The sequence below is a fragment of the Trachurus trachurus genome, assembly GCF_905171665.1.
Source record: "Trachurus trachurus genome assembly, chromosome: 1".
NCBI lineage: Eukaryota > Metazoa > Chordata > Actinopteri > Carangiformes > Carangidae > Trachurus > Trachurus trachurus.
Window position 1 is genome coordinate 12,663,660 of NC_139891.1, and position 27,469 is coordinate 12,691,128.

The 27,469-nt window shown below is 39.3% G+C and overlaps 3 protein-coding genes across 3 annotated transcripts; 2 read left to right on the forward strand and 1 right to left on the reverse strand.

The window, feature by feature from the left end:
- Positions 1-6,794: 6,794 nt before the first annotated feature.
- LOC310992752 (uncharacterized protein) lies at positions 6,795-9,803 on the reverse strand. Its single transcript, XM_083980910.1, has 7 exons — positions 9,666-9,803; positions 8,744-8,878; positions 7,957-8,049; positions 7,807-7,857; positions 7,456-7,598; positions 7,253-7,353; positions 6,795-7,147 (listed from the first exon to the last, which is right to left on the reverse strand). The coding sequence occupies exons 1-7, from the start codon at positions 9,751-9,753 to the stop codon at positions 7,000-7,002; spliced, it is 759 nt and encodes a 252-aa protein (XP_083837036.1). The 5' UTR covers positions 9,754-9,803; the 3' UTR covers positions 6,795-6,999.
- A 2,797-nt stretch (positions 9,804-12,600) lies between these two features.
- LOC310988379 (uncharacterized protein) lies at positions 12,601-16,812 on the forward strand. Its single transcript, XM_083974958.1, has 6 exons — positions 12,601-12,774; positions 14,369-14,455; positions 14,672-14,911; positions 15,091-15,245; positions 15,350-15,459; positions 16,009-16,812. The coding sequence occupies exons 1-6, from the start codon at positions 12,678-12,680 to the stop codon at positions 16,181-16,183; spliced, it is 864 nt and encodes a 287-aa protein (XP_083831084.1). The 5' UTR covers positions 12,601-12,677; the 3' UTR covers positions 16,184-16,812.
- Positions 16,813-17,922: 1,110 nt separating this feature from the next.
- On the forward strand, positions 17,923-27,343 carry ift56 (intraflagellar transport 56). Its single transcript, XM_083983492.1, has 18 exons — positions 17,923-18,155; positions 18,425-18,568; positions 19,376-19,468; positions 19,614-19,728; positions 20,256-20,305; positions 20,628-20,773; positions 21,649-21,820; positions 22,200-22,274; positions 22,379-22,481; positions 23,944-23,999; positions 24,338-24,391; positions 24,495-24,558; positions 24,645-24,733; positions 25,029-25,112; positions 25,198-25,267; positions 26,092-26,198; positions 26,784-26,917; positions 27,159-27,343. Exons 1-18 carry the CDS (start codon positions 18,153-18,155, stop codon positions 27,271-27,273), a joined length of 1,674 nt encoding a protein of 557 aa, XP_083839618.1. The 5' UTR covers positions 17,923-18,152; the 3' UTR covers positions 27,274-27,343.
- The last annotated feature ends 126 nt before the right edge of the window (positions 27,344-27,469 follow it).

Here is a 27,469-nt window from a genome sequence, read left to right on the forward strand (position 1 = left end):
TCATCATCAATATCTGACAACATGTGAGTCGGGGCCGGCTCTACGCAGGGGCAAGAGGGGGCAGTGCCCCCTCAAATAAATGTCTTGCCCCCTCAAATCCAAATTTTAGAAGTTGAGAAAGCACATTTTAATATACTCAAAAAATGTGTATATTACCAAAGAGAAAGAAGTTAAGTTGGGGGTTCAGACATCCCTCTATCTAGACATGCCGGTAGTCCGACACTTTTTGATACCGCTAATCCGACGTGTAGTCTTCTTTTTTCTTTTTCTTTTTACAGCTGCGATACCCAGGCGCGTCTCTCTCTCTCTTTTCTTTTCAGCATGCCTATCACCGGTTTGATGAGGGAGTGATGTTTTTAATCTCAACAACTAAACTATCACATCACAAACAAAACTGACACACATGATAAACAAGCAGAACTATGCTGCAGTTTGTTTGTCAAGTTAACCTGTCACCTTCAGCACCACAGACAGCGCCGCGGATGAGCCGCGAGAAGCGTCTGGGCCCCCCCCTCTTCTCAAAGTGCACCAGAATGCTTCACTCACATTTTAAAATCACAAAAATTTTCTGGGGGGGATGCCCCCAGACCTCCCTACAGGGGTTTAGCTACTCACCTTTTTCACCCCCTCTGGGTTTGCAATGCATCTGAGGTATATGCACTCCTAACCCCCCATATAATGTGGCTCTTTGCATTACGACAGTAAAAAAATTGGGCTCTAAGACCCTGGTTGGCCCCCCCGGCCCCTAGTTGGACAGGTCTGAAGGTAGAGGCCTGACAAAGTGCAATCTGCTTCTCCAGGTTGGCGTTGGACACATAGCCAACAACCCAATTCAATGAAGTTACTATAAGCACGGAGAAAAAAAAAGTGCTGGAGCTTGATGTGTTCACATGATGCCCCCTTCACATTTCTGACTGCCCCCTCATATATGCCTGCCTAGAACCGGCCCTGAGTACTAATTATGGAACAACAGGCTTGGACACAAACTTTACCCGTGAAACCTCTGCTACAGGAGTGACTAGAGGCCACACCTGGGCCACTCTGGAGATTTGATGAGTATGTGGTCTGATTATTGGACTAGTTTCATCCTCAAACATACCAGAGTTGATTCTCTTCAGTTCATATCTCTCTTCAGTCAGGTTCTTGTTCCTGGTATTTACTGTTTGAGATGATTGTTGCAATGTTTTAGATTTAAGGCCTGATTATTGTGGTATTTCATCCGCATACTAACCAAAATTGATCCTCTTCAACTCTTCGATCTCTTTGGTCAGGTTTTTAAGTCTGGGCTTCTCATCTGGGCAAGAAATGAAGAGATAAATAAGACATAATGAGAGTATAGGCTACAAATATACTGTCCAAAATAGGTTAACCAGCTGAACACTGTGACAACATGAAGAATAAAACAACATTTCTCATGTCTTTTGAGACTTTTTTTTATTTGACAGTATAATAGAAACAGGGAATGAGGAGATGGAGCGAAGGTGAATGGCATGCAGTAAAGGGCCACCCGATGCAAGATTCGAATCGGGGCTGACTGCAGTGAGAACTGCAGCCTCTGCATATGGGGTGCCTACTCAACCCACTGCGCCACACGGCGCCTCCCTTTGACACTGTTTTTCATTCCAACTTCCTAATTTTTTGAAATTGTCTCTGAATGTTTACTGCACTGAGTGTAGCCTATATACAATACATAAAATCAGATGATGATAGTGCAAAAAAAGATAAATGTGACTCATAAATGTAACTCACTGAAAGCAAGACGCAGCGAAATACTGAAAACAGCTGGTAGGAAAACCAGGAGTGCAAAGCCCACAGCCAACAGCTTGTAGGGTTTCCTTCCTGCAAAAACAACATGAACATAGTGACACAGACAATCTGATTTTCCTACTGACTAGTCAGTTCAGTCCGGTGGTTTTGGGCCTGTTCTGCCATATTCTTTTAGTTGTAGCTTGAGTCATAAGCCATTTGCCAGCACTGAACCATTTTAGGCATTTTTACTCCCCATGCAAACACTGTGGTTTCTAAATACATGAATGACGACTGGAATTGACAACTGCTGCAAAGACTTTGATATATTTTCACAAAACACATAATAGACATTTAGCCAAGGGGACAAGGCTAGGGGATTTTGAAAAACGGCAAAACAAATGATCTTTCCTGGATGCGGATCAATTTTAGCTGTTTGCTTGGTGATTGAGTCCATGGGTTTCATGGAGAAAACTGGTTGGTTAAATGCTTAGAACCAAGTTAGTAGGCCTAAGTAAGAAAGTAAAACATTTCAAAACCAGGGCTACGAGCATTAACCAAATAAATAAATTAATCAAACACAACTAGATGCTGCTAATTGAATGAAGGAAATCAGGGAAAATGCATCTCACCAAGCGCTGCTGAAGTCACTTCACCGGACCCGTTCTCAGAGACTGAACCAACACAGAGGTTTTCATCCTCCATGAGTTCAAAGCCCTCTGCACTTGCCATATTGTAGCGACAGCAGAGTTATGAACTGTGATAGTCACTGCGGATTATTGGGATTGTGCTGATCTTTGACTTGCCTCTACTTTTTAAATGTTTCTCCAAGCTTACTAAGCAGAATACCCATTTGAGCTTCCTCATCTCAGCGAGAGTTACCTTTCATCTTGGACTCCAATTATAAGATTTGACCTCTGCTGAAAATTTGAACTTCCTATGAAATGAAAGTAACATCAGTAAAATATAGGAAACAGCAATCGCTGATGTTACTTTTTGTGGTGTGTTTCATTTTCCCTCATGTTCTCACACTGCCAGAGTGTAACTTTCACTGATATTTCAGTCAGCAGTTTAAAAATGCCTCAGTTGGAATCAGATGTAAGTGCAGTAGGCCTATTTGTGGGAGATAGCGGAGAGCTGTGAGTTACAGCCTCACAGAAAGGATTAAAGTTCTCAGGGTATTATTGTTGGCTTTCATAGAAGTTTAATGATGAAAAAATAAATTAATGACATTTTGTAAAAAACTAAAAAACAAAACAACAATAACAAACAACCAAACAAAAAAACTCTGGGAATGTTTTGAGAGAACTTAAATGATCGGCTTCGTGAACACTGCAAGATGTTATTATACATTTGACTTCACAAACATTATCTAACTGACTTCTCCATGTTAACGCTACTGTTTATATTACAAAAAGGCAAAGTCCTCTCAAGATATCTAAATGAAAAACAGTCCTCTCCTTGGAATTAATCATTCATCAATCATAAGTTCACACCTACAGTTGTTTTTTTTTTTTTTTTTATAGAAGACGAAATCAAAAATAAAACCAACAGATTATTGTGACAGTCACAGTCTGTATTTTGCCCGATAAAATATATTTAGTGATCTTCTTCTCCACACTGCGAATCAAATAATCATGACTTTTTATTGAGGGAGGGGATCGTGGTTCATGTTGGATGGGGCACAGAAAGACAGTGGTCTGATGGAGCAACACAGGGCCAATAGTTGTGGTTAAAGCTGTTCTCCAGTGCCACCTGCTGGACATTTAGATTTATTCTCAAGAGTGTGTGAATGTTTACTGGTGCATTAATGTAATGGTCTCTTGTCACCTTGCCAGAGACATTTTGACATGTGGCAGGTAGAGGAACAGTTTGGGTGTATGAATAAATAATTAAATAAATAAATAAATAATAGCTGTTTCACTTCCAGGGTTCTATCTGCTGTTGTGGCAATCTATATAGTATTAATGATTTATGTTGTAAATTGTCTTGGTCCTACATTGATAGAGCCATTCCTGCAATCTAAAGGACCATATTCATCTTTTGTTCCTATACAAAATGCAGTGACAACATAGCAACTCTGTTGTGGCAGATGTAACAGACTATTATGGCTGTGGTTAAAATAAAACCCCAGTTATTATGGAGTGGTCACGGTTTGGTTATTTTCAGAAAAAAAAAAACTTCTAAGTTTCAAAAACCTCTATTGTCATGGTTAGACAAGCAGTACAAATTATAAAACAAACATGGTGAACAGTCAAGAGTTTGGGTTTGAAACAGGAAACAGTGGTCTCTCAGGTCAAAGTCAAGGCCGACCTCTTCCTCATGTGTCGTTCTTTACACTCCATCTCATCTCATCACATGATCACGAGCTTTTCTGATGTAGATTGAGTCTCCACTTCACTTAAAGCGACTGTTTGTTAACCGCGACGCTCAACACAAAGTCCAAATACCATCTCCGTCCAGTGGGCCTCAGGTGATTAAAGTGGTATATATGGTTGGGAATGTTGTCCCCGTTTTCTGTTTAGGCCTTATCTTTTCTCCAGCTGTCCTTTGGTTCCTGGTTGATGATCTTTGACCTTTTTGCATTCAGTGCTGTGGTTGTTTCCATTTGTTGAGAGCAGCTGCAATAATCAAAACGAGTTGCAGTTTTCTCTGGAGATCATTTTTGCCTTTTGTTATGGACTCATATCTCTTTGATAGCTGCTCTTTCTCTCCAGTCACATCATTGTAACTGTGATGACTTCATTTTCCATTTAAATGTCTATTTAATAGTCATTAGTTCTTGTCTCTGCATGTCTTGTAAGGTTGTTGTACGTGGTCTGAAACTGAATCATCTCGTTCCTCTCAGAGTTGCATTTGATGTCTGTGTTTGGCACATAAACAAAAAGGTCAAGAAACACTGTAGCACCTCATCGTAGCTTTAACATGCTAAGAGAGCACTCACATAGGATAATCATAGTTATGAGTCCAGCCAGAAGGAGAAGACACAGCACACCCAGAAACACTGCAGCAGCTCTGCACGAACTCTTCTTCACACCATCAGCATCTGAAAGTAAAATGTAGTGTTTGTCGTTAGTGTTAGTGTCAAATCAAATGAATTAAGTCATTTGTCACACTTCTCGATAACCCTGACACTTATCCCCCCCCCCCCCCCCCCCTCATGTTGTAGTAATGGGCTTTTTGTTGTTTTGTTTTTTCTTTTGTTTTGTCTTTGATTGTTTTTTTGTTTTTTTTTGTTCCCTCTTATTTAATTATTTTTCCTTCAGTTGGTGTGTGGTCATACATGTACGTAATAATTGTAATTCTGATGTCTGTAATTCGCAATCTACCCTATTGAAAATTCAATACAAATATTTAAATATATAAATTAATTAAGTCAGTCTTTGCATGGTCATTTCTCATAATAAAGGTCATTGCAACCGGCAAACTGAAAGTGACACTTAAAGCAGTGTTTAAGGGGGGTCGGATATGGAAGTTTTTCTGTGCCATCTGAGTTTGAATATGAATTTCTAAGACTGAATTTTTTTAAGCATCAAAATCAGACTTTGAATTTTAAAAACCATCAAATTTCTAACACTGATTTTTTTTTGCCTCTTGATTTTTTTTAAATGTTGAAATAAATTCAGTGTAAAGAAAATCAATGTCTCAAAATATTCTGTTTTTCAAAATTCGAAAAAAAAAAAAATCAGTTTCTAAAAAAAATTCAACATCTCAAAAAATTCAGTGTCCAAAAATAGTCGGACTGCGTTACCACGATGATGTTAACGTGATGTTCAGTATGAAACATATTTATGTGTGACTCAACATAAATTTATGATCAAACAAATATTTGTATTTGTATCTATTTCTTTCTTTCTAAAAAATATAGGCTGGCATGCAGCTGTTGACTTCATTCAGAAATTCAGCAGAACCAAAGCCAGTGTGGTTTAAACCACAAACGTGTTTTCAGTATTTCACACAAAAAATGCATTCAGTCACCACATTTTTCAAAACCCATGACCTTTTTATCACTCAGAGTCTGTTTTACATTTTTGCAATTGTCTACTATTCTTGTAATAGTTCAGAGCCGACTGTAACAAGTTCATTTTGACTAAAATTCAAATCTGCAGATAAAACAATCAAATAAATTATAGTTGAGGAATAATTAACTTCTTATTGGGACATAAGACTGATGGCCACTGTCATTCCTTGGTGATCCAGTGTTCCTCTTAGACATAATTAAAACTGGGTGTTGTGTCCTGAGCTTGTTATAAACAGTAGCCTATATATTTTTGGTGTCAGCATTTCATTGTTGTAATAGCTATATCTTGGTATTCTCAGAGCAGAGCCGATTCAGGAACAACAAATTAATAAACTGAAAACAAGCAAACAAGGAAAAACTGTCCATTCAGCTTGTGTGTTACCTGAGAGTGCAGGTCCAGGCTTGCGCGGGCCAATGATCACGTTCTCATAAATATGTTTTGAGCTCTTCTTCTCCCTCGACCTCTTACTTTGAGCAGGAGATGGTCTCTCAACATTGACGTAGATATCCAGCTGTTGATCCATGACGTCCAGCTGCACTGATGGTTCTGGTTGGTTCTGATGTCCGAACAGTATCTCTCTCACTCAAACAGTGATGCTGTCTTACGTAAAAGAAGCTGTAACTTTCCTTTTACTGTATGCATGCGTCTGACTACTTAACAGGAAACTGGGGGCTGTGGCAAGAAGTAATCTACCACTACAACCATTTTCTCCTAGAACTTGAGCAGCTGTATGATTGCTTTCCTTTTTGGTTAGATCAGTGTTGCAAACTCTACTAAATTTCACACCCACCCACCTACTTACTAACAAGCATATTTATCAGCCAGGAAATGTCTATGACTTACTGTATGTATTCACAGCTTCACAACTGCAGTGTTCATCGCCTGCCTGATTGGTGAACAGAGGTCAATACAGTGAAAGCATCAGAAGTACTCTCATTCAGAGCTGTCTGTACATTTTTATTTAAAACAAAGTATTATGTTACAATAATGCCAATAAGCTGTGATGAGTACAGAATACTTCTGGCATCTTCCTCACATTCAATGAAATGGTTTCATCACTAATAATATGAAGGTAAATCAATTTGTCATCAGTATCTGTCACTTCCAGCTTTATTTTCAGAAATGTATCCCATCTAGCTGAACATATCAATCCAACTCATTCATATAAACACAGATTTTCACATTCAGATTAAACAGGAAGATCATTTCTGTTTTGGTTTTACATGCTGACTCATAAAGCCACTGTCTTTTCACAGATCCAAAAGTTTTGATCTTCACATGTTTTGTCATTCCAGCTGTTTTCTTCGTCATATGACCTAAGTTGTACACAGTTTTCTCTTCTGCCTTGGTAATTATTGGGCTCTCCACTGGTCCAATAGCTGAAACACAAAAACAAACAATCTTTAACAAAGGATGCAACCCAAGAGGCACTTGATGGACAACAAGAAACAGGAGCAGCTGAATAATAGAGTAAAATTGTTAACCTTTGGGTCATCGGAGTGCCATCCACCCATTTCCATGACCTTTTTGACTCAATGTCAGTCAGCCCAATCCACATAATTGTGTGAAATTTCCTTGTAAAATCCTTGTTTAGAGAGAAAAACAGTCACCAACAACAGGTTATATCTACACTGATACAATATATTCATCACTCATTTAAAAACGTAAAATTCACACAATCACTCACATGTTCTTCTTTGCTGTTGATTATCACCAGGTCTGCACCTCTCTGCAGACAGTCATCTCTACTGTCTTGCCACGACTTCTTTATTGATGAAATATAATAGAGGCTGCGATGGAAATACACCCATCCTTGTTGAAAATAGTCCTCTGTCATGGTGGGGAAGAAAACCTTCAATATCTTAGGCTTTAACACATCACAAGTAATTATAAAATAAAAGAGCGACCAGTTTAGAATCATTCATTTTTCGCACCTTTTGCTGCTCATGAGTTGATTTCAATTTACACAAATGTTTTCTCTGAGCTTATATCAGACAGATGAAGACAGATATTAGATGAATTTAATTTTCAAACTTACCAAGGCTCATCAGTTTTCTCCTCAGCTGATCAAGCTCTGTTAACTTTCCTACTGTAGGATAACATGTATTACAATGATACGTTTGATTAAACCTATATCATAAAATGATGTCTGAAGTCTGGTGTTCCACTTTTTCTTTTTCAAACTTACCAGAGTCCATCAGTTTTCTCCTCAGCTGATCGAGCTCTTCAGTCTGGTTTTTGCTGCAGACATCAGTGCCTGAGATCTTATTATCAGAGACGTCTGAAAGAGCAGAAACACTTCATTACATTTGGCCAACAGTGTTTCACACATGACACTTTCAGGAGGATGCCTGGAAACAAATCAGAAAACTAATCATGTATATATGTGATTTGATGTAGAATATATTAAACCATACACAAGGTTACATTCTGGAGATAGTGACTTTGGTTTCCTTTTATTCTATAAGCTAAAATATGAAACATGAAAGTAAAGTCCCGTCCCTTTTCGTTAAATGGAGAATGGGGCACATTGGTTTTCTTGTGCTGCTTTATTTTTTTTTTTTTTTGCCTGATTCTGAAATAAAGGTCCATATGACCATATGTCTATACCAGAGCGATATCTATCGCTCGTATACATAGATACAACATATGAGATAAAAACAAACTTCAAGTAAGTTCCAGTGGTGGACAGTAACGGAGTAAATTTACTTGAGTACTGTACATATCCAGAGGATTTGTACTTTACTTGAGTATTAGATTTCTTTAGTACTTATTACTCTTACTTGAATACATTTCCAAGACAAATATTTTTACTTTTACTCAAGTTAATTTCTAAGTGGCTGAAAAGTAGGCTACTCGTTACTTTCAGGTCTGCTCTTTTTTTTTTCTAAAATACTATTGGACACAAGCTGTGTTTGCCAAAGAAGGAAACCTATAGAGTTAGTTGGAAGGTGCATTAGTATTTGTACTCTTACTCAAGTACTGGGATCGAGTACTCTGTCCAAGTTCCAAGGACTCACTGAGAGCAAGACGCAGGGAGACGTTGAGAGCAGCTTGGAGGATACACAGGAGTCCAAAGCTCACACCAACCAGTTTGTATACTTTTCCCCCTGAGGGTCAGAATCACACACACACACACACACACACACACACACACACACACACACACACACACACACACACACACACACACACACACACACACACACACACACACACACACACACACACACACACACACACACACACACACACACACACACTGTATATAGATAGATATAAATAAGAGAGCTACTCTTTTCATAATTTCAAAAAGCCGCTCAAGATCTTTATTTTGAATGAATTTATTTTCCCTTTATCATCGCATCGTGTGTGTGTGCTACATCGCCAGGAACCTGAACCACTGATACAAAGCAGGATGGATCCACGCTTTCAAGTTCTGATCCTAAATGTCACAGCAAATATCGAGACTCTTTAGACCAGGCATCATTTTTACGATATCTATTGCCCCTCACTCATTGTTTCTCCTTTTCAGACTGAGAGATGGTGGTGGAAATCCCAATTGATTATTAGTTTCTGAAATTCTCAGACCAGCCTATGACGCACCAACAACCAAATTCAGTCACTTACAATAAATGACCTTTCTTCCTCACTCTGATGCTCAGTTCTGACCACATGAGTTGCTGCCATGTGATTGGCATAGTAGGCTACATATTTGCATTAACAGCAGTTGAATATAATAAAGTGTCCATTCTGAAAAGTGATTCTTCCTTGGCCTTTCTTTTTTCTTCCTGAGATCTTTAAATGCTTCTGATTGGTTACATTTTGTCCAAAACTGATTTTTATCATTACTGTAACACTGAAAATATGAATTGAACTTTAGGATTTCTGTCTTACCTAAGACAACAGGGGTCACATGTTTGTCTTCACCGCTGCTCCTCTTTGAGGTGCCACCACTGGCCAAAGGATCATTGATGTAGTCCATAGTCCAACACTTTTATTTTACTCGCTGACTCGAGTATGGCAATGGTGATCTGGAGAATCTGTTTTCAAAGAATACTTATGGCCACTTCTTCCTTTATATATATATTTTTTGCTGACAGTGCATTTACTTCCTCATGTTGTTTCCTGTGAACAGGCCCGGTGTTACGCAATATGGTGGTCGCCAAGAGCACCATGTGCCCGAGGGGCACCGCCAGTCACCCTCGGAAAAAATAACCTAATAATTTGCAATGCCCATTTGCGCCGTTCCTTCATGTTCTGTCTAGAAAATAACAAATCAAAAGTTTTAATCTTTCCAAAATTTTAACCCCTTTCTCTTGACTGACAATGGTTTGGTCCAACCAACCCTGCAGCCCACGCAGTCTCACACACAGTGGAGGAAAAGTAGAAAGATTCTTCTAAACCGTGTTTGGTAGAGGTACCTGTTTGCAGTGAGAGTGCTTTCAAGCCATTTTTTAAATTATTATTTGTTAGAACGCCAGATTTTAAACTATATGTGAGGATACTTAGTTGCATTAAAAAGGGAAAGTCTAATTAAAAAAAGCTGCAGACTAAGATGTAGACTGAATCCTTGAATGAATGGATGTTCCAGGTTTGATTTCTGGGTGCTCCCTGAAATCGTTGCAATATTATTACTTTAAATTTGGTTAGGGAGAGAAAGGGAGAAAGAGAAAGAGCCAGAAAGCACTTTTTCCATGTCCTCGCCCAGGATTTACTCTATGAACTTTTACTGTTTGTTGTGCAAGTTGTGCATCTCTTGGTCAGAGAGATCATTGATACACTGCTATGTAATGATTCTAATCATTATTATTATTATAATTATATTGTAATAATTGGAAGTGAAGTAAGTGAAAGATAAAACCGTGTTTTGTAAGGTCACAGCGACCTTGACCTTTGACCTTTGACCTTTGACCAACAAGCTCTAATCAGTTTGTCCTAGAGTAAAGGTAAACTTTTAACTTGATTTTCACGAAATTTCCTCAGGGTGGTACTGAGCCATTGTGTCCAATATATATGTACAGTACATACGTACATACTGACAGACAACCACAAAAAATATTATGGTTCCAGCTCTGGCTGTTGCCGACACAGAGTTCAAATAAAATGCTATGATTAACTCAAAAATGTCAATGTCATTTTGTTTTGTAATGACAAAACAAAATGCCCAACATTGCCTTCACTTCTCCTCCGCGAAAGCTGTGACCTAATCTTTTTCCTAATACAAAGCAGAAGTGGGCTGTACAGCAGTAAGCACGCAATCACTGCACTGACTTGTGTGGGCCTTAGACTATGGTGCTGTTGTCAGATTAATCTTTTACCAGGTCTATTCATCTATTAGTTTACCCTTAACTGCCTCTGTCTCCAGACATGGCCAAAAATGACCAAGACATTAAAGTTGGGAGAGAAGAAAAACATGAGGAAGTCATCTGATTTTCAGAGTTTGATGTCAGGCAAACAGTATTAAAGGAGGTGAGATCATTATCATTTACAGTAAAGCATGCGGAATTACTACATCACATAGCACAATGCATTACTGAGGGGGACTTTACCAAGGTCTCTTCTCTAACCCCAACCCTTATACACTGTCAGGGTGGGGAGTAAATATACTGTCCTTTACACTGGCTTTCTCAGGCTTTCTGTAGGCTTCTACAGGGGCGCACACAACTACACAGGATGTACACAGGAAACCCACCTTGCATCGAATGATGTTGTCAACTCACACTTTACATCATGTGTGAAACATTTTCCTTTCTACCATTTGGCCGGACCTCATGCTGCTACTTTAATATTGTTTTGGTTGTGTTGAAAAACTGCGGCTATATTATCAGCCTTTTACAAACAACAGAACTCAAGTTTGTTTCAGGAGGTCCTGATCTGTTGACAGGGGTCAGGCCTGTTGTGTTTTGTTGTTGTTGTTTTGTTTTTTACAGTTGCAGATCTTGTAGATCAGCTACTTGACAGTAAAAACAGGTTTGAACCACAAGGTCCTAAAGCAGTGAGGAAGTGGAAATTGCGCTGCAGGAGGGTGGGCATTGTAAAGTGACATTCTGTGAAATTTGTGACGTCACCAATAACCAATGTCATTGTAATCCTACCTGAAAAGTTGTCTGACTCCTATTCGTCGAGGCTCAAGTCGAGTGTCTATGGGAGACAGAGTAGGTGGCTGCTGGCTGTGAGGTTGTTGCCTCCATTTTCATCAGTAAATCAAACTATTTTTTATGGACTATTGCCAATATCTTCTTATTTAACATCTCCTCTAAAGTTTTCCACTGCTACACAAAATCTACTGCCCATTTGAAGTATGCCTCTATAACATGACTTTTGTGCATACGTTTTTTCCATAAACTAATTTAATTCATTTTTAAGCGCAATGTGGAATGGTCAGTTTTAATGTATGGATATGAATACGTTCAGATTCTGTGCTGTGTTTTTTTGAGGTGTAGCACTGATATTTGATAATAAATGGCCCAGATTACTTGTGTGTTGTATTATCAGAATATTTAGTTCATTTGGTGGTTAATAACAGTGTAAGTGTCAGGCGTTACACATAATATGCCCTTATGCAATTAGTTCTGAAACATTGTCTGACCATTAGTTCATGCCTGCCTGTTTTACTTTTTCCAAATATGCACAAAGACAACGTTTTGGGGCAAGTAGCCTAGTAGTAGTATGACGGCAAAGTTCAAAGGGAGGTGGATAAATGGTATTTATTAATGGAAACAAGAAAATCATTTTGCTTGAGGGGCTTTTACCACACATCACATGTTTCATTGTCACATCCTTGTTTGTTCTGCTATTTTCTTACTCTTACAAAGTCTGTCAAGTGTGTATTAGGCCATTCCTGATGAGGACACAAACCATAAGAGGGAACACACAATCTGCTGACCAGACGTCTCACCAGCAACAATGGCAACCGGGACCGTTGAGCAAATGGAGATGCCAGAGTACATGAATGAGGGACCAAGATATGGACAGAAATGCAACAAGGATAAAAATCAAACAGGTAATAACACACATCATCCTATTTTGTCAAACAGAACCAGTGTAGTGGTTGTACTATTTTCATTAAAGCAGAAGTAAGCGATCCGGTCGTTTTGGCTAATGCTGCGTTCCAGGCAGGCTTTTGAAACCGTAAATTATGGCGTCAAGTCACGACTTACGACTTTGTAGCGTTCCAGGCAACCCACTCGTGTTTTTCCGACCTGTTTTACCTGTGAAAGTCACTATAACGGCCACTCGTAACTTCCGACCCGTGAACTCGTACCAGATCGAACTGGTACGACTTCACAGGTCGGAAAAACACGAGTTACGAGTTGCCTTGAACGCACCATAACGTCTTGTCAGCCGATGGAGTTAGCAGTCCCTGCCCTCGTCATGGATCTATTGGTCCTTGTCCCTACGTCACCACATTCACGGCGTCCCTTGGCTGCACACACAGCCCTGCATGCCGTTCTCTCTCCTCATTGGATAAAACTTGTAGGATACGAGAAAAGTTTTCTCCTCTGCTCAGAGCAGAGCAGAGGGACTGACAGACCCGTGTTTCGGTCGAAACACTCTATGTAAGTGATTGCTGTCGGAAGATATAACTATTTAAGACTTATATTAAAGCAGAAGTAAGTGATATATTTGTGTTAATATAAGTCTTAAATAGTTATATCTTCCGACAGCAATCACTTACATAGAGTGTTTGGACTGAAACACGGGTCTCTCAGTCCCTCTGCTCTGCTCTGAGCCGAAGAGAAAACATTTATCGTATCCTACAGTTTTTATCCAATGAGGAGAGAGAACAGCATGCAGGGCTGTGTGTGCAGCCAAGGAACGCCGTGAATGTGGCGACGTAGGGACGAGGACTGTTATGGTGCGTTCAAGGAAACTCGTATTTTTCCGACCGTGAAGTCGTACCAGTTCGATCTGGTACGAGTTCACCGGTCGGAAGTTACGAGTGGCCGTTATAGTGACTTTCACCGGTAAAACAGGTCGGAAAAACACGAGTGGGTTGCCTGAAACGCTACAAAGTCGTAAGTTGTGACTTGAAGCTGTAATTTACGATTTCAAAAGCCTGCCTGGAACGCAGCATTAACGAAAACGACCGGACCACTCACTTCTGCCTTTACACAAAAATATCGCTTACTTCTGCTTTAAGTGTTTTAATAGCACATCAGTGTTATGAGGAAACACTGTCTTGTTCTTGTTTCTCTGTTTCCCTTTCACGCTCACTGGAATAAAAGGCAAACTGACCAAAAATTAAACAAAACATTACAATTACATCATTGAGTGTAATGCCATTACTATTATTCTGATATTTCACATTCATAAAACTGAAGTTGAGAGTTAGAAACTTATTAACTCAACTTTATGTTTATGCACTGAAAGAAATTCTGTGTTCTGTGTGAAATGTAAATTAGGAAATGATCAACAAATTAATAACCAAGCCCTGGCAAACTAACTCATGTCAGGGAAAGAAACTCCCAAAGTATACTGAATAAAAAAAACATGGTTGCATAGTGTCCATAGGCTACCGTGATCAACTTTACAAACTAAACTGTGGTTATAGACTTTAATTGTTGTGTGTCTGTGTGTGTGTGTTGATTTTGCAGAAAGAAGGCTCGCTCGGCTGCTTTTCCTCAGTTTTGGTGTGCTGTGTATCATACAAGCCATTCTCAATATTTCTTTACGTCTTGCTCGTGAGTATGGACTGTGGCATTGTGTAATTTGAAATTTGCAAAGATTGCTGCAAGTTGCAGTCTGCAACACCACAATTTTGCAAATACAACAGTGGTGTAAGTTGACATATTGCTGTAAAACTTGTCGCAGAAATTGTGCAAAGCATTTCAATTTGTTTAGCTTCCATTTTAAGAAATGGGTTTGAATTTAACAATTTTCTGTTTCTTTTCTACAAGTGTACTCGAACAAGGAATCACCCCCCTCGAACTGTACCACAACTCAATTTACAGACCAAAATAGGGAGATGGAAAGTTACTGCCACCAAAAGAGGCCTGGATGTAACTGCAACAGATTACAAGAACGTTTCAATGCCTTGACTAAAGAAAAAGACCTGCTGCGAAACAGAGTCAGTGAACTCAACAACAAGATAAGGATGGTAGAGGAGGAGAGGGACAGACTGAAAATGAGGCTGAGTGGTGAGAGGAAACGAGTCTTCAGTCCTAATTCTCTACCATAATAAACTGAATTTTGTAGGAGATACAGTATGTAATTATTAGTTACGGTTAAATTGAGTTATCTTTGTACTTCAAGCTTCTGATCCAAAAAATATCAGAATCTGATAGGTCATGTGTAATTTGTTGATTTTGTCTGCCAGAGATGGATGCCACTCCACACTGTCCTCCAGGCTGGAGGAAGATCAACTCCAGGTGTTACTTTCTCTCCAGTGAGTTGAAGACATGGGAGCAAAGTAGAGAATACTGTCAGAGTAAAGGAGCCGACCTGGTGGTGATCGACAATGAACAAGAACAGGTTCAGTGCAACAGCAGTATGTGTGTGTGTGTGTGTGTGTGTGTGTGTGTGTGTGTGTGTGTGTTAAATGCCACTCGCATACTCTGTTATCTAAATCTCAACAGGCTGATTTGTACCGTCCAGATGGGGAAAGTTCGCTCAAGGTCTGGATTGGTTTGAAAAGGGACCCTGAATTCTCCTTCTCCTGGGTGAATGGATCTAGGCTGACTACATCGTAAGGCTTTTAGTATCATCCTCAAACTTTCTGCAAGATATCAGCAGCACAGACATCAAATAGTACTTTAGGCAGGTTCACCTCTAGTGGTGCTTGGCTCATGCAAAGTGACCAGGTTGAAAATCTTGAACACTGTTGTTGTTGTTGTTGTGTCATTACCATGTCAGCCCTGGCATTTAAAAAAAAGTATTGATGACCACAACTTACCACTTTTTCAATGCTTGGAGAGAAACACATGCACCTGCAGTTCAGTATAAAAGCAGCATAATGTACATTTTCTGTGGTTGTTCATTCTCAACAGAGATGCTGTTCTCACTGAGCGATTACTTCCAGTATCCTCCACTTTGTTGTCCTCATCTGCTAAGCTACTGTCAATGAATCTCATTACCGTTAGACATTTAGAGCCTAACAGGAGAGAGAGGGAGTGTGACCTTTGAGGTGTTTGAGGCTTTTACTGTGAAACATCTGTGCTGTTATTATTGTTGGACATACAGCAGTCAGTCCAGTAATCCAACATCTCACTGACCTCCATATTGTGTTGTCCTTTAGGTTTTGGCAGGATGGTAGTCCAAGAATGCCTTTATTTCGACAGACTGACTGTGTGTACATGAATCACCGTAGCCCAGTGACGGCCAATTGGGAAGATGTCCCTTGTCCAGAAATGCACCAGTTCTTCTGTGAGAGAGATCAAGCACCAGATCAAAATATCAGATTAAGAGCATAACATCATGCATTATGTAAATTAATCAAGCCATGTAAAAACAACAACAACAAAAAAAACTGGAATTGATTTTAAGCAATGATACATCATATAATGCAAAAAACTAAAATGTGGTGAAATAAAATTTGCTATTCTCACTGAGAATAAAAGTAACAATAAATCGAATGTGTATATGGTAGGCTACTCTGTGGTACACTTTATGCTGTATGTATGTATTTGTCTTGAGTAAATGTTTATGAGAACCACATTTAGCCAGGGCCGTTGCTAGGAATTCTGGGCCCCCTGAAAGTATACTAAAGTGGGCCCCTGCCCCCTGACTTTTCCACTTTTTTTCATAGACTATGTATGTATTATCATTTCTTATTTAGCCTACTTTGTTTTGATGCTAATGCAGCATTACTATGAGTATCAGTCAGGGTCTTGTGCAGAATAATTCAGTCATACAAAGATTAGACTACTGGGGTTTTTGTGGGCCCTACTGGGCGCTGGGCCCCTAGAATTATCATCACCTTTCTCCCCTATACGGCCCTGCATTTAGCTATAATGCATGGTATTTAAATTCAGAGAAACATAATAATAAATCAAGAATCAAAAGTGCAGACAAATATAATACATGGCTTTTGTTATTTAATTTCATTTGAGGTTACTGCCTGTTATGTATTTGTCTATTTGTGTATGTGAAGGATGTATGGGGAGGTTATTATTTGCATGTTACAGTATGTATGATATTGATATACTTAATAAATATTGTTGAACTACAACTACGAACTTGAACAGTGAACACACACGCACACACACACACACACACACACACACACACACACACACACACACACACACACACACACACACAGTCTATAGGTTATGTCATTTATTGTGGCAATGTAACATAAAAAACATAATGATACAGTAAAGAATATCACAAAACAACTTTGAAAGTAGCCTACTGGATCTTCTTCCATTACACCATACATTTCTGTTGATTCTCTTGAGGACGAAGTCACCAGTCACATTTATTATAAAGCTCCGCAGCTGAGAAACTTTGATATCACATCGCCGAAAATTGAAAGAGACAGTGTTTACAATAGTGTTATGTCATTAAACAACCGCAAGAAAAAAAAAAAACCTTCCACCCCAGATGGGACTCGAACCCACAATCCCTGGCTTAGGAGGCCAGTGCCTTATCCATTAGGCCACTGGGGCTTACGTGACCGTGTATGGTGGAATAACTACCTTATATATTAATAAATTTTACATGGAAAACAACATCTGGTCGTGGAAGCGGTCATATCTGCTTTGGATTTGTATTTGAAGGTTAGGAATAGGAATATGTGCTCATAAAAACACAAAAGCCTTCACGTAGGGGGCGCAGCGGTACTTGCAGTGCAGCGCTGTTCAGTTGCTAGGCAACGAGGAACAAACTATTGAATCAAGTTCACCCTTGAGTGCAACACAGAAGAGCCGCTGCTTCCGGTCCACCTCTTCCACTTCAAAATAAATGCCACGTGAGGAAAAACAGACGAGGAACACGATAGAAATTGCAGTCATTCAGTTTTTCCCTTTCACTGCCGTCTCAAACTGGGTTGCGTATATTAACACTTCACCCATAATCGGTGTTTAACGGTCTTGTTATATTATCAAGTACTTTGCTCATGCCTTTAATTTGAAAATACAGCACAGCCACAGTCTGTGTTAACTGTACCTTGACGCTGTTAGCCTGAGCTAGCTACAGCGAACCAACATCTTACTTAGCAACAGTCCTTACGTGGAAAACGTTCATAATTTAATTATTCTGGATATGAGGGTGGTTTCAACGAAGGATGAAGCTAAGGCAGTAAAATTCGACATTAATTAGAGAAGACACCAGCTAGCGTTAGCGATTTGTGTTTAGAAAAGAAAAAAACAACGTTAGCTTGGATAGAGATAAACAAGTCTCAGCTCGGTGGGAGTAATCTCCTCAGGATCCGTCGGCATGGTGAGTCTGCACAGTCACATTTAATGCCAGATGAGATATATTATTCAGTCTCATAGGTTCATGTACTTTAGGCCAAACCCACTACTCGTCTACTGAAAGTCAGAATACCATCACTTTAGATGGGGCAAGTAGATGGGAGAAGTGGGAAAAAGCCTTAACGTCGGACCCTGCCTGTTTGTAATTGGGTGAGACCAAAGGAAAATGTCCTGCCTTGGGCTGGACAAATACAGTTTTTAAAAAAAAATTCCTTTTCTGTTCTACCTTGGTAGATCCTCTCTCGCGTGAAACCAGCAGTGGGAGGAGAGAGAGAAGTGAGCATCAATGAGAAGAAGAAGAAAAACAAAACAAAGGTTCCCCGTCCGGAGGAATACCTACAACAGAGAGACTACCTTGGGGCCCTGACACTGTTGGAGGTACACACACACACACACACACACACACACACACACACACACACACACACACACACACACACACACACACACACACACACACACACACACACACACATTTTGTGGTTTCAAATGACTCCCTGTGCTGAGATGCATTCACACATCAAAAGTAGCTCGCACCAGCTCTGTGTGTGCTGTTCTACAGGTTATAGACACCTTAACAACTTGCAGACGGTTTCAAAAATGCACATTACATCATTATTGTTCACATGCAATAGCAAAAATGCTCTATAGAATTGCAAAATAACACATGAAAAATGTGTTGATCTCAGTGGAACTCGATTCAGAATAATAAATTCAATCAGTTATCATCACATCTTCATAAGGCACCTTATCCCCTATGATAAACTACTTACGTAAACTACTGTTGATATGAAGCCATCACCTTCACAACAAATTCCACAAATATAAAGAAAGAAAAGTTACGAGTCCCTAATTTTATGGACAATAATGTTAGTGGTGTGTTAGACATTGTCTTTTTATATACCGTACATGGTTATGCTTCAGGCATGAAACAACACATTTCTCACAGTGAAATATAAACATATATGATGGTTCTTTTTCAATAGCTTGGTTGGTGGACTGAGATTTGCCCCTGGGCCTGAATACGTACTTATTGTGGCTAATAAAAATGCAATCCCTCCTGCAGATTACCCTGTATAGCCCTGGAATTAAAGTTTCAGAAATAGAAAATCGTCCACATCTATGCAACAGACACCACTGCATTACTCAAGTGCTGCTGCTGATGTGTTACTGTGCCATCTCCAGTTTCAGAGAAGTATTGGAGAGAAAGAGGAGCATGCAGACCAGTGGATTGGTTATTGTGCGTTTCACTTGGGTGATTACAAGAGAGCTATGGAGGTATTCTGTCTTCTTGTGTATGTGTGTTGTTGTGTCTCACTGTGTGTGTGGATATATGCATATCTGTCTAAGTAATGGCTAATGATGAACTGACTGTTTTCATGTCTGTGCAAATGAGTAATAATTCCTTATCATGTTATGACAGGAGTACAAGTCTCTGACCGTGAACCCTGAATGTCCAGCTGATGTGTGGGTGTATTTGGCCTGTGCCCTCTTTTTTCTGGGGCTCTATGAAGAGGCGGAAGAGGCTGCATCCAAGGGTATGGAGTACAGAGGCTTTGACCAAAAGTTTGTTCAGCTTTAAATGAAACTCTGAACTGCTTTTATTCCTTTCATCCCGTTGCCTTTTAATTGGTCTCTAATAGAAAGTAGCAAGATCTAAATGTCTCACAGTTTATCATGATCATACATCTCTCTACTGTTGCTCAATATTAAGCCCAACACCCACGGCGATGTGCGTATAGCCAAACCCACTTTCTCAGAGTTTATCATGTACACCAGAATTTACGTTAGTTTTCCTGTACCAATTCTGGTGTAAATCTGACAATAGGTTGTCCTCTTCTGGACCACTGACTGTTTATGTAGTAATTAATCTCTCTGAATTCGATGTACACATTTAAGTCCCATTAAACCACCCCCTGGCTGTTGTTTAATTTCTGTGCTGGATGAATTTACAATCCAGTTTATTATTTCATTGCTGAGAGTAAGGTTATAATGTGAATGAATTGTACCTCTGTTCTCATGTGGTTTGCTGGCTAACTAAATTTAGTATCTCTTGGTCTCTTAGCACCACAGTCACCACTTCAAAACCGGCTCCTCTTCCACTTGGCTCATAAGGTATGTTACCATTAGAGTATTATATTATTTTACATGCCTTCTCTGCCATCACTCAATCACTAACTAGTAACTGTAATAACAATATACTCGTCTGTAATAATATGAGGTAAACTTAGAAGTTTGTGCACTACGTCCATCCTGTTTTTACCCGATCTCAGTAAAGAGGAAAAGAGTGTGACGTGTCATGTTGTTTTGTTTTTGAGTTGTTTGATCCTTGGTTTAATTCATGCCTTTTTGCTGTCCCTCCCGTGTTATACATTTTTTTGTAACCTTGATCAGACCTGTGTTGAAGTTTTCCTTTCGTCTCCATAACACGTCTCAGTTCAACGATGAGAAGAAGCTGATGAATTTCCACCAGAATCTGGAAGATGTGACAGAGGATCAGCTGAGCCTGGCATCTATTCACTACATGCGGTCGCACTACCAGGAGGCTATAGACATCTATAAACGGCTTCTTTTGCAGAACAGGTGTGTGCTCTCACTCTCACATCTCACTCTCTTAAATTCCTTCTTAACGCTACCTATTGCATGAGCTTCACGCTTTGTGTAATTCAAGCATCAGTGCTGCAGACCTGCTGAGCTAGTCTCCTTTAACATGCATATATTGCATGTATAGCTGAGAGGGTGAAGAATTACATTTTTTTGTGGAACATTTCCTGTGCAACATTTCATGTTTCCATGGCATCTGTAGCTAAGTATGTATAGGTCCTTTTTTACTAAGATGACAGAAAATATTAGAGCTTTAAGCCTCAATCCTTTCCCCCTGCTGATACGCACATGCACCACTGTGGACGCAGATGTCAAACATCCACACAGAGCCTTGCATGCACCTCTGATGACAAAAGTTACTTCATCTGGACCCTTTGCGTATTATAGGATGTTGAAAGCATAACACATTAGTTGCAGGCTTCTGCAACAGCTCCCAGCACACGTGTTGTTGGGCAAAAATCTTTCCTTCTATGTCTTCACATCACATTCGTAGCTCATGCCATCAAATTTTCACTTTGGTTGGGTTATAAATTCTTTTTTAACTTATCTGATATAAGTAACAATTTGTTAATAAGACAGTAACTTTAAACTGTGATGTGTTTTAGATGAGAAAAATGTTTTTTCTTAGCAGCTATAAATTTAAGCAAGTTACACATTTTATTAAGATCTATGATATGCAAAATGAAAATATGTAGAAAATACTTAAAGCTGTACGGTGACATGAATAAAACCTTTCTGATATTTCTTATATACAGTATATATATATATTTTAGATCACAAACATCTTGTATCCAATCACCCCAAGAGATAATATATAATAAATAGTGATATAATTTTACATTTTGTCTTTTCAGAGATTTCCTGGCCCTAAAAGTATATGTGGCTCTGTGTTACTACAAGCTGGACTACTATGATGTGTCCCAGGAGGTGCTGGCCGTCTACCTGCAGAGCATCCCTGACTCCACTATTGCCCTTAACCTCAAGGCCTGCAACCACTTCAGGCTCTACAATGGCAAGGCAGCAGAGGTGAACAGGGCCCAACTGCTGCATACTGTAGCTTCGCTGGATATTCTTCATATTGACATGTTCTTATATTTCCACATGCAGAGTGTTATGTTTTGAGTTTGTCTGTTACGAAGATTATTACTTTACCACCACAGTTTACATTGATTTAACAATGAAATGGCTAACTTTACATTAGTGCCGTCACACACCAATAGGTGAACAATAAAAAATTCAACCAATAGTATGATTACATCTGAATTAGGGGGGTTAATGTCCAGTTTGTGCTGGTAGAGTAAATCTCAGTTTGTCGACAGTTTTTATTATCTTCTTTCTATGCTCCATTACAGTTGAGTCAAATTTGCTCAGGGTTGACTTAATATGTGTGTTGTCTCCCTCTCAGGCTGAGTTGAAGAACCTAATCGACATCTCCTCCTGCTCTTTTGAGTTTGCTAAGGAGCTTATCCGACACAACCTGGTAAGCTCTTCACAATCTCTATCTGTGAGTGTGTAGGTGTGAGCATACACTGGTGACTAACATGCCAATTTTCACACTCTGAATCTCTCACTTGTGAACTGCAGGTGGTGTTTCGTGGTGGGGAGGGGGCGCTGCAGGTGCTGCCTCCTCTGATCTATGTGATCCCTGAGGCCAGACTCAACCTGGTCATCTACTATCTCAGACAAGGTGTGTAGGTGTGGCATGGCAGTTTTCTGGAACAAACAAAACAAGAAAACGTACACAACCGGTCAAAGGTTTTAGAGCACACCAATTTTTCCAGTCTCTTATTGAAAATGATGCAGTTTAATGTCTTATTGTACTCCAAATGAAATGAAAGCATAGAACAAATGAACAACTGAAGTTAAAAAAGAAATCATGGAATCAGTTTATACACCAAAATGTACTCTAAACTTTTGACTCATCAAAGTAGCCACCTTTGGCAGATAACAGCTGAACACACCTTTGGGCATCTTTCTACAATGGAAATCAAAAGTTCTTCCCAACTCTGTTGCAGAAGTTCCATATATGTGGCGCTCGTAGGCTGCTTTGCTTGAATTGCTTCCACTCTTCTGTCCAGCTCATCCCAAACCAGCTCGATGGGGACTGTGCTGGCCACTCCATGTTTTCAATCTTACCATCTTGTTTTTTTTTCTTAAGGAGGTTCTGGCATAGCTTGGACCTCTATGTTTTGGATCATTATCTTGCAGTAGGTTTAACCTCTGACCAACTAGGCTCATATCAGAGGGTTCTGCATGGCGCTGCAGAGTGCTGTGGTAGCTGTTTTGGTTCAGGGTGTGTTTCACTCTGTACAACTCATCGACCCTGGATCTGACGAAACAGCTCCCGACCATCCTCCATGTTTGACAGCTGATGTCACACACAGAGGAACTGTCCTTTTGCCCACTCGACAGCGTACAAAAATCCTGCGTGATGAACTAAATCAAATTTTGATTCATCAGTCGATAACACCTTCTTCCAGTCTTGTGTAGTCCATTGGTGGTGGCCTATGCATGCCTCTTTTTCTTTTTTACATTTACATTATTTTTCAGTTTTGGGTGACTTTACCTTTTTTTTTATATACCTCTGGCAGTTCACCACTTACCTTTGTAGCATTCAAGCTATTCACTGGACTTTAGCTGCTTGAATTTCAATAGAAAACTGGAAAAAATGGGGCGTTCTAAAACTTGTGTATAATGTGTGTGTGTGTGTGTATATATATATATATATATATATATATATATATATATATATATATATATATATATATATATATATACATATATACTGTTGCCCATACAGTTGGAATAAGATTTTTTTTTTTTTTTTTTTACATCTTCTCATGAAATGATTCTGACAATGTTATTTATTCAGTGTATATACTTCATGTATTGTAATACATACAGTTATTTTATCAGTTTTAAGTACGGTCAAAATAATATAATAATATACATCACAATGAAATCCGGCTCTGTGTTGAAAAGAGGAAGTGGAACATACAGAAGATAATTTATTTCTCCTCAACCAGTCATGTAACATTTAATATAACTTCAGCATCCTTGTTTTTATGTGAATCTATAGTAGGGGCAAGTTTTTTTTTATAGGAAACTTGCCCCCAGTTCAGGGATTTACATCCATTTTATATTTCCAGATGATGTCCAAGAAGCTTACAACCTCATCCAAGATTTGACGCCCGCCACACCTCAGGTGACAAATCTCAATGTTTCACTTTAACATGTGTGAATGAGAGTGTGAATGGTTGTCTGTCCAGCCCTGCGATAGACTGGCGACCTGTCCAGGGTGTACCCCGCCTCTCGCCCGAAGTCAGCTGAGATAGGTTCCAGCTCACCCGTGACCCTAGTGCAGGATAAGCGGTATAGAAAATGAATGAATGTTTAAAAACATTTTAATGTCACCTGAAACTCATGGATTGACTGAGTTTTGTGTCTCTTTTATTTTATTTATTTATTTTTAGATTAGAAATGAATTCTAATGTTTGAAAAAAAAAGAAAGCAGATCAAATGAGTCATTTATTGTTTTCTCAGGAGTATATTTTGAAAGGAGTGGTAAATGCTGCATTGGGACAAGAAATTGGATCAGTAAGTGTTTCTATTAATCTTGAAGAGTTACCTGCAAATAAATGAGTGAGGTAGAGTGAGACAAATGTTTGTTATTGCACTCTTTATCTTTTTATCTTTTCAGAGGGATCACTTGAAAATTGCACAGCAGTTCTTTCAGTTGGTCGGAGGCTCAGCTAGTGAATGCGGTATGTTGAATAGAAGTGTAATCAATACGATCCTTTTACAGAGACACTGTGCGAGTGTGTGTGTGTAACATTTTTTGTCCTTTCAGACACTATTCCTGGCAGACAGTGCATGGCCTCCTGCTTCTTCCTCTTGAGGCAGTTTGAAGATGTTCTCATATATCTAAACTCGGTCAAGGTTAGCGATGTTCAATACAAGGCACACATTATGTGGCATATTCAATTGAAGACTCGCACTGTTGTTACTTCACTGTAATATCAGTCTGTAAGAAAAAAAAAGACTCCCACACACTGGATGAGAAGTGTCACTTCAGATGACAAGTGGTGCCTTACAGATGCAGGCGTGTGTTTGTGTGTTTCTCCCTGTGATTCGTAGTACCAACAAAAAGCTGATACTTTTATGGTCTTTATTTCTGGACATGTGGGCACTCACCTCTTTTGGGCATGACTGCTCTTTTTTTTTCTCCTCGCAGGGTTACTTCTTTAATGATGACACATTTAGCTTCAACTATGCTCAAGCTAAAGCAGCCCTTGGCAACTACAAGGAAGCAGAAGAGGTACCACACTTCAGCCAACATCTACAGATTCTTCTGACTGAAGTTAATGATCACTGTGTTGCACTATTTCTCATGTTTCTTACAGCAATTTCTACACATTCAGAGTGAGAAGATCAAGAATGACTATGTTTATCTCAGCTGGCTGGCACGATGCTGTATGTATAGTAGTAGTTAAAGTGATGATTGTATACTAAAGAAAATGTGAATATACAGTATATATTAATTCAGAGGCTTTCTTCATACGAGGTTGCTTTTCTTAAATTAAGCCATAAAAACAAAATTAAACAAACTTAAAAGCAGTCAAATTAATTGACATTTAGTATTTGTAAAACGATAAACAAACTCCAGTGACGCAATATAAATAAAACTTCAAGCCAGAATAGGTTTTCAAACAAAAGCTGAAATAACAAATGCTTGTTTGGAGAGAAGATTTCAGAAATCAGACCACAGTCCAAGCACCAATACATGTCCAGCTCTCAACAGATCTCTGGCTAAGCTTCTGCCCAAAGGGAGTAAAAGCTTGAAATTTTGCATATATTATTATTATTCCAATCCTTTAGTTTTGACTGATAGACTTTGTGCTGCATTTAGCGCCTCCTATATGAAGACAATGCTTCTCTCTTTAAGTAGACAGTAAAGTAGTTACAGTAGTTTACAGCTGTTGGCATGAAAGCATGAAGAGGATTCAACCCTTTCTACAGATGCACTGAGGCTGAGATCTGAAACAAACATCACTGCCAGATTTTTTGCCTTAGGCCTGTGAAGAATTCAGGGTTACTAGTGCACTCGGCTAGTGTTACACTTGGCACCTCTTAGAAATGGAAATCTTCATGAAAAGATTTTTCTTCCCTTCTCGGCTTAATACAGATCAATAAAATCTGCCCAAAGGCGTTTAATATCTTCCAAATTTCAGTCTATAAAAGTTGCTGAAACTGGCCGTGAATGATGGATTATTGAACTCTCGTCTTGTTCTTGTCAGACATCATGAACCAGAAGGGTCAGCTTGCCTGGGAGCTCTATCTGAAGATGGGCACTTCCTCTGATTCCTTCAGTCTACTGCAGCTCATTGCCAACGACTGCTACAAGGTGAAATCCCCCTCTGTCCTCTAACCACTGACCACTTAACTTACCACATTACTGCTGAAATAACTGGTCAATTTAGCAGTTGGTTGATGGGCAGAAAAGTAATCTTCAACAATTAGCAAATACTCTAAACACTGGTTGGCTCAAGTTTCTGAAATGTGAGTTTCACTGTTTTTAACTTTGACCACAAAAATAGAAATTTGAAAGCATCACTTCAAAGTTATTATTGGTATTACTTGAGTCTTTTATACTATAAGGCTACAGTTGTATGTACTAATCCATCATCTGATAACCTGCAGATGTGCTCTGTTTAAATACCATTTCTACCAGCCAATTTTTATGATACATTCATTTCATACCATTTCTGGCTCTGTTATTGATGACAGTTTAACTTGGCTGCCGTCTTGTTGTCATGTGCTGTCCGTCCGTGCTCTCAGATTTCTTGCCATATTTTTTTAAATGCAACCAGAAGTGTGAGCAGACAGTAAAATGCTCTCTGCTGACAAAAGCCACCATAAAGAGGTGCTATCATCTGTGCCCAGAAAGTCAATATATTGCAGTGTGTAAGACTATGACATGCCTTTTCAGATGGGCCAGTTCTACTATGCAGCCAAAGCTTTTGATGCACTGGAGAAGCTCGACCCAGAATCCAACTACTGGGAGGGAAAGCGAGGGGCATGTGTCGGCATCTTCCAGCTCATACTGGCAAACAAGGAGCCCAAGTATGTCGGTCTCCTTTTTGTCCTGTGCAGTAGTAGTTTGGGTCCTGTTTTATCCTGTACACATTTAAAAACGCTTCACTACATTATCCCTGTCATTACCCAGTAAAGCTGAACAACAGCTGGACTTGCATATCAAATGTCTTGTCTGCTCGAGTGGGTGTGATCTCTAAATAAATAAGAATGAGAGATGGTGCATTCTTGATCTAATCTTGTTCCCTCACATATCCTGTTTGTGTTCTAGGGAGACACTTAAAGAGGTGGTGGCCTTGCTGCGAAATTCAGGAAACCCTCAGGTTGAATACATCATCCGAGCTCTGAGGAAATGGGCCAAAGAGAACAGAGTCCTCCTGTCATGATAATCTTCGGCGCTGGGCTTCACCGACATCAAGAGTTAATACATTATGCAGAAATAAACAGCTGCTGCCGTGCATTTGGTCATTTTCAGCGACTTCTAAAAATGATATCTATGCCACATGAAGAAATATTTAGCTATTGTATCTGATATAAAGTTGTGTTTTGTATTCAAAGTACACAATCTCAACTACAATTCTC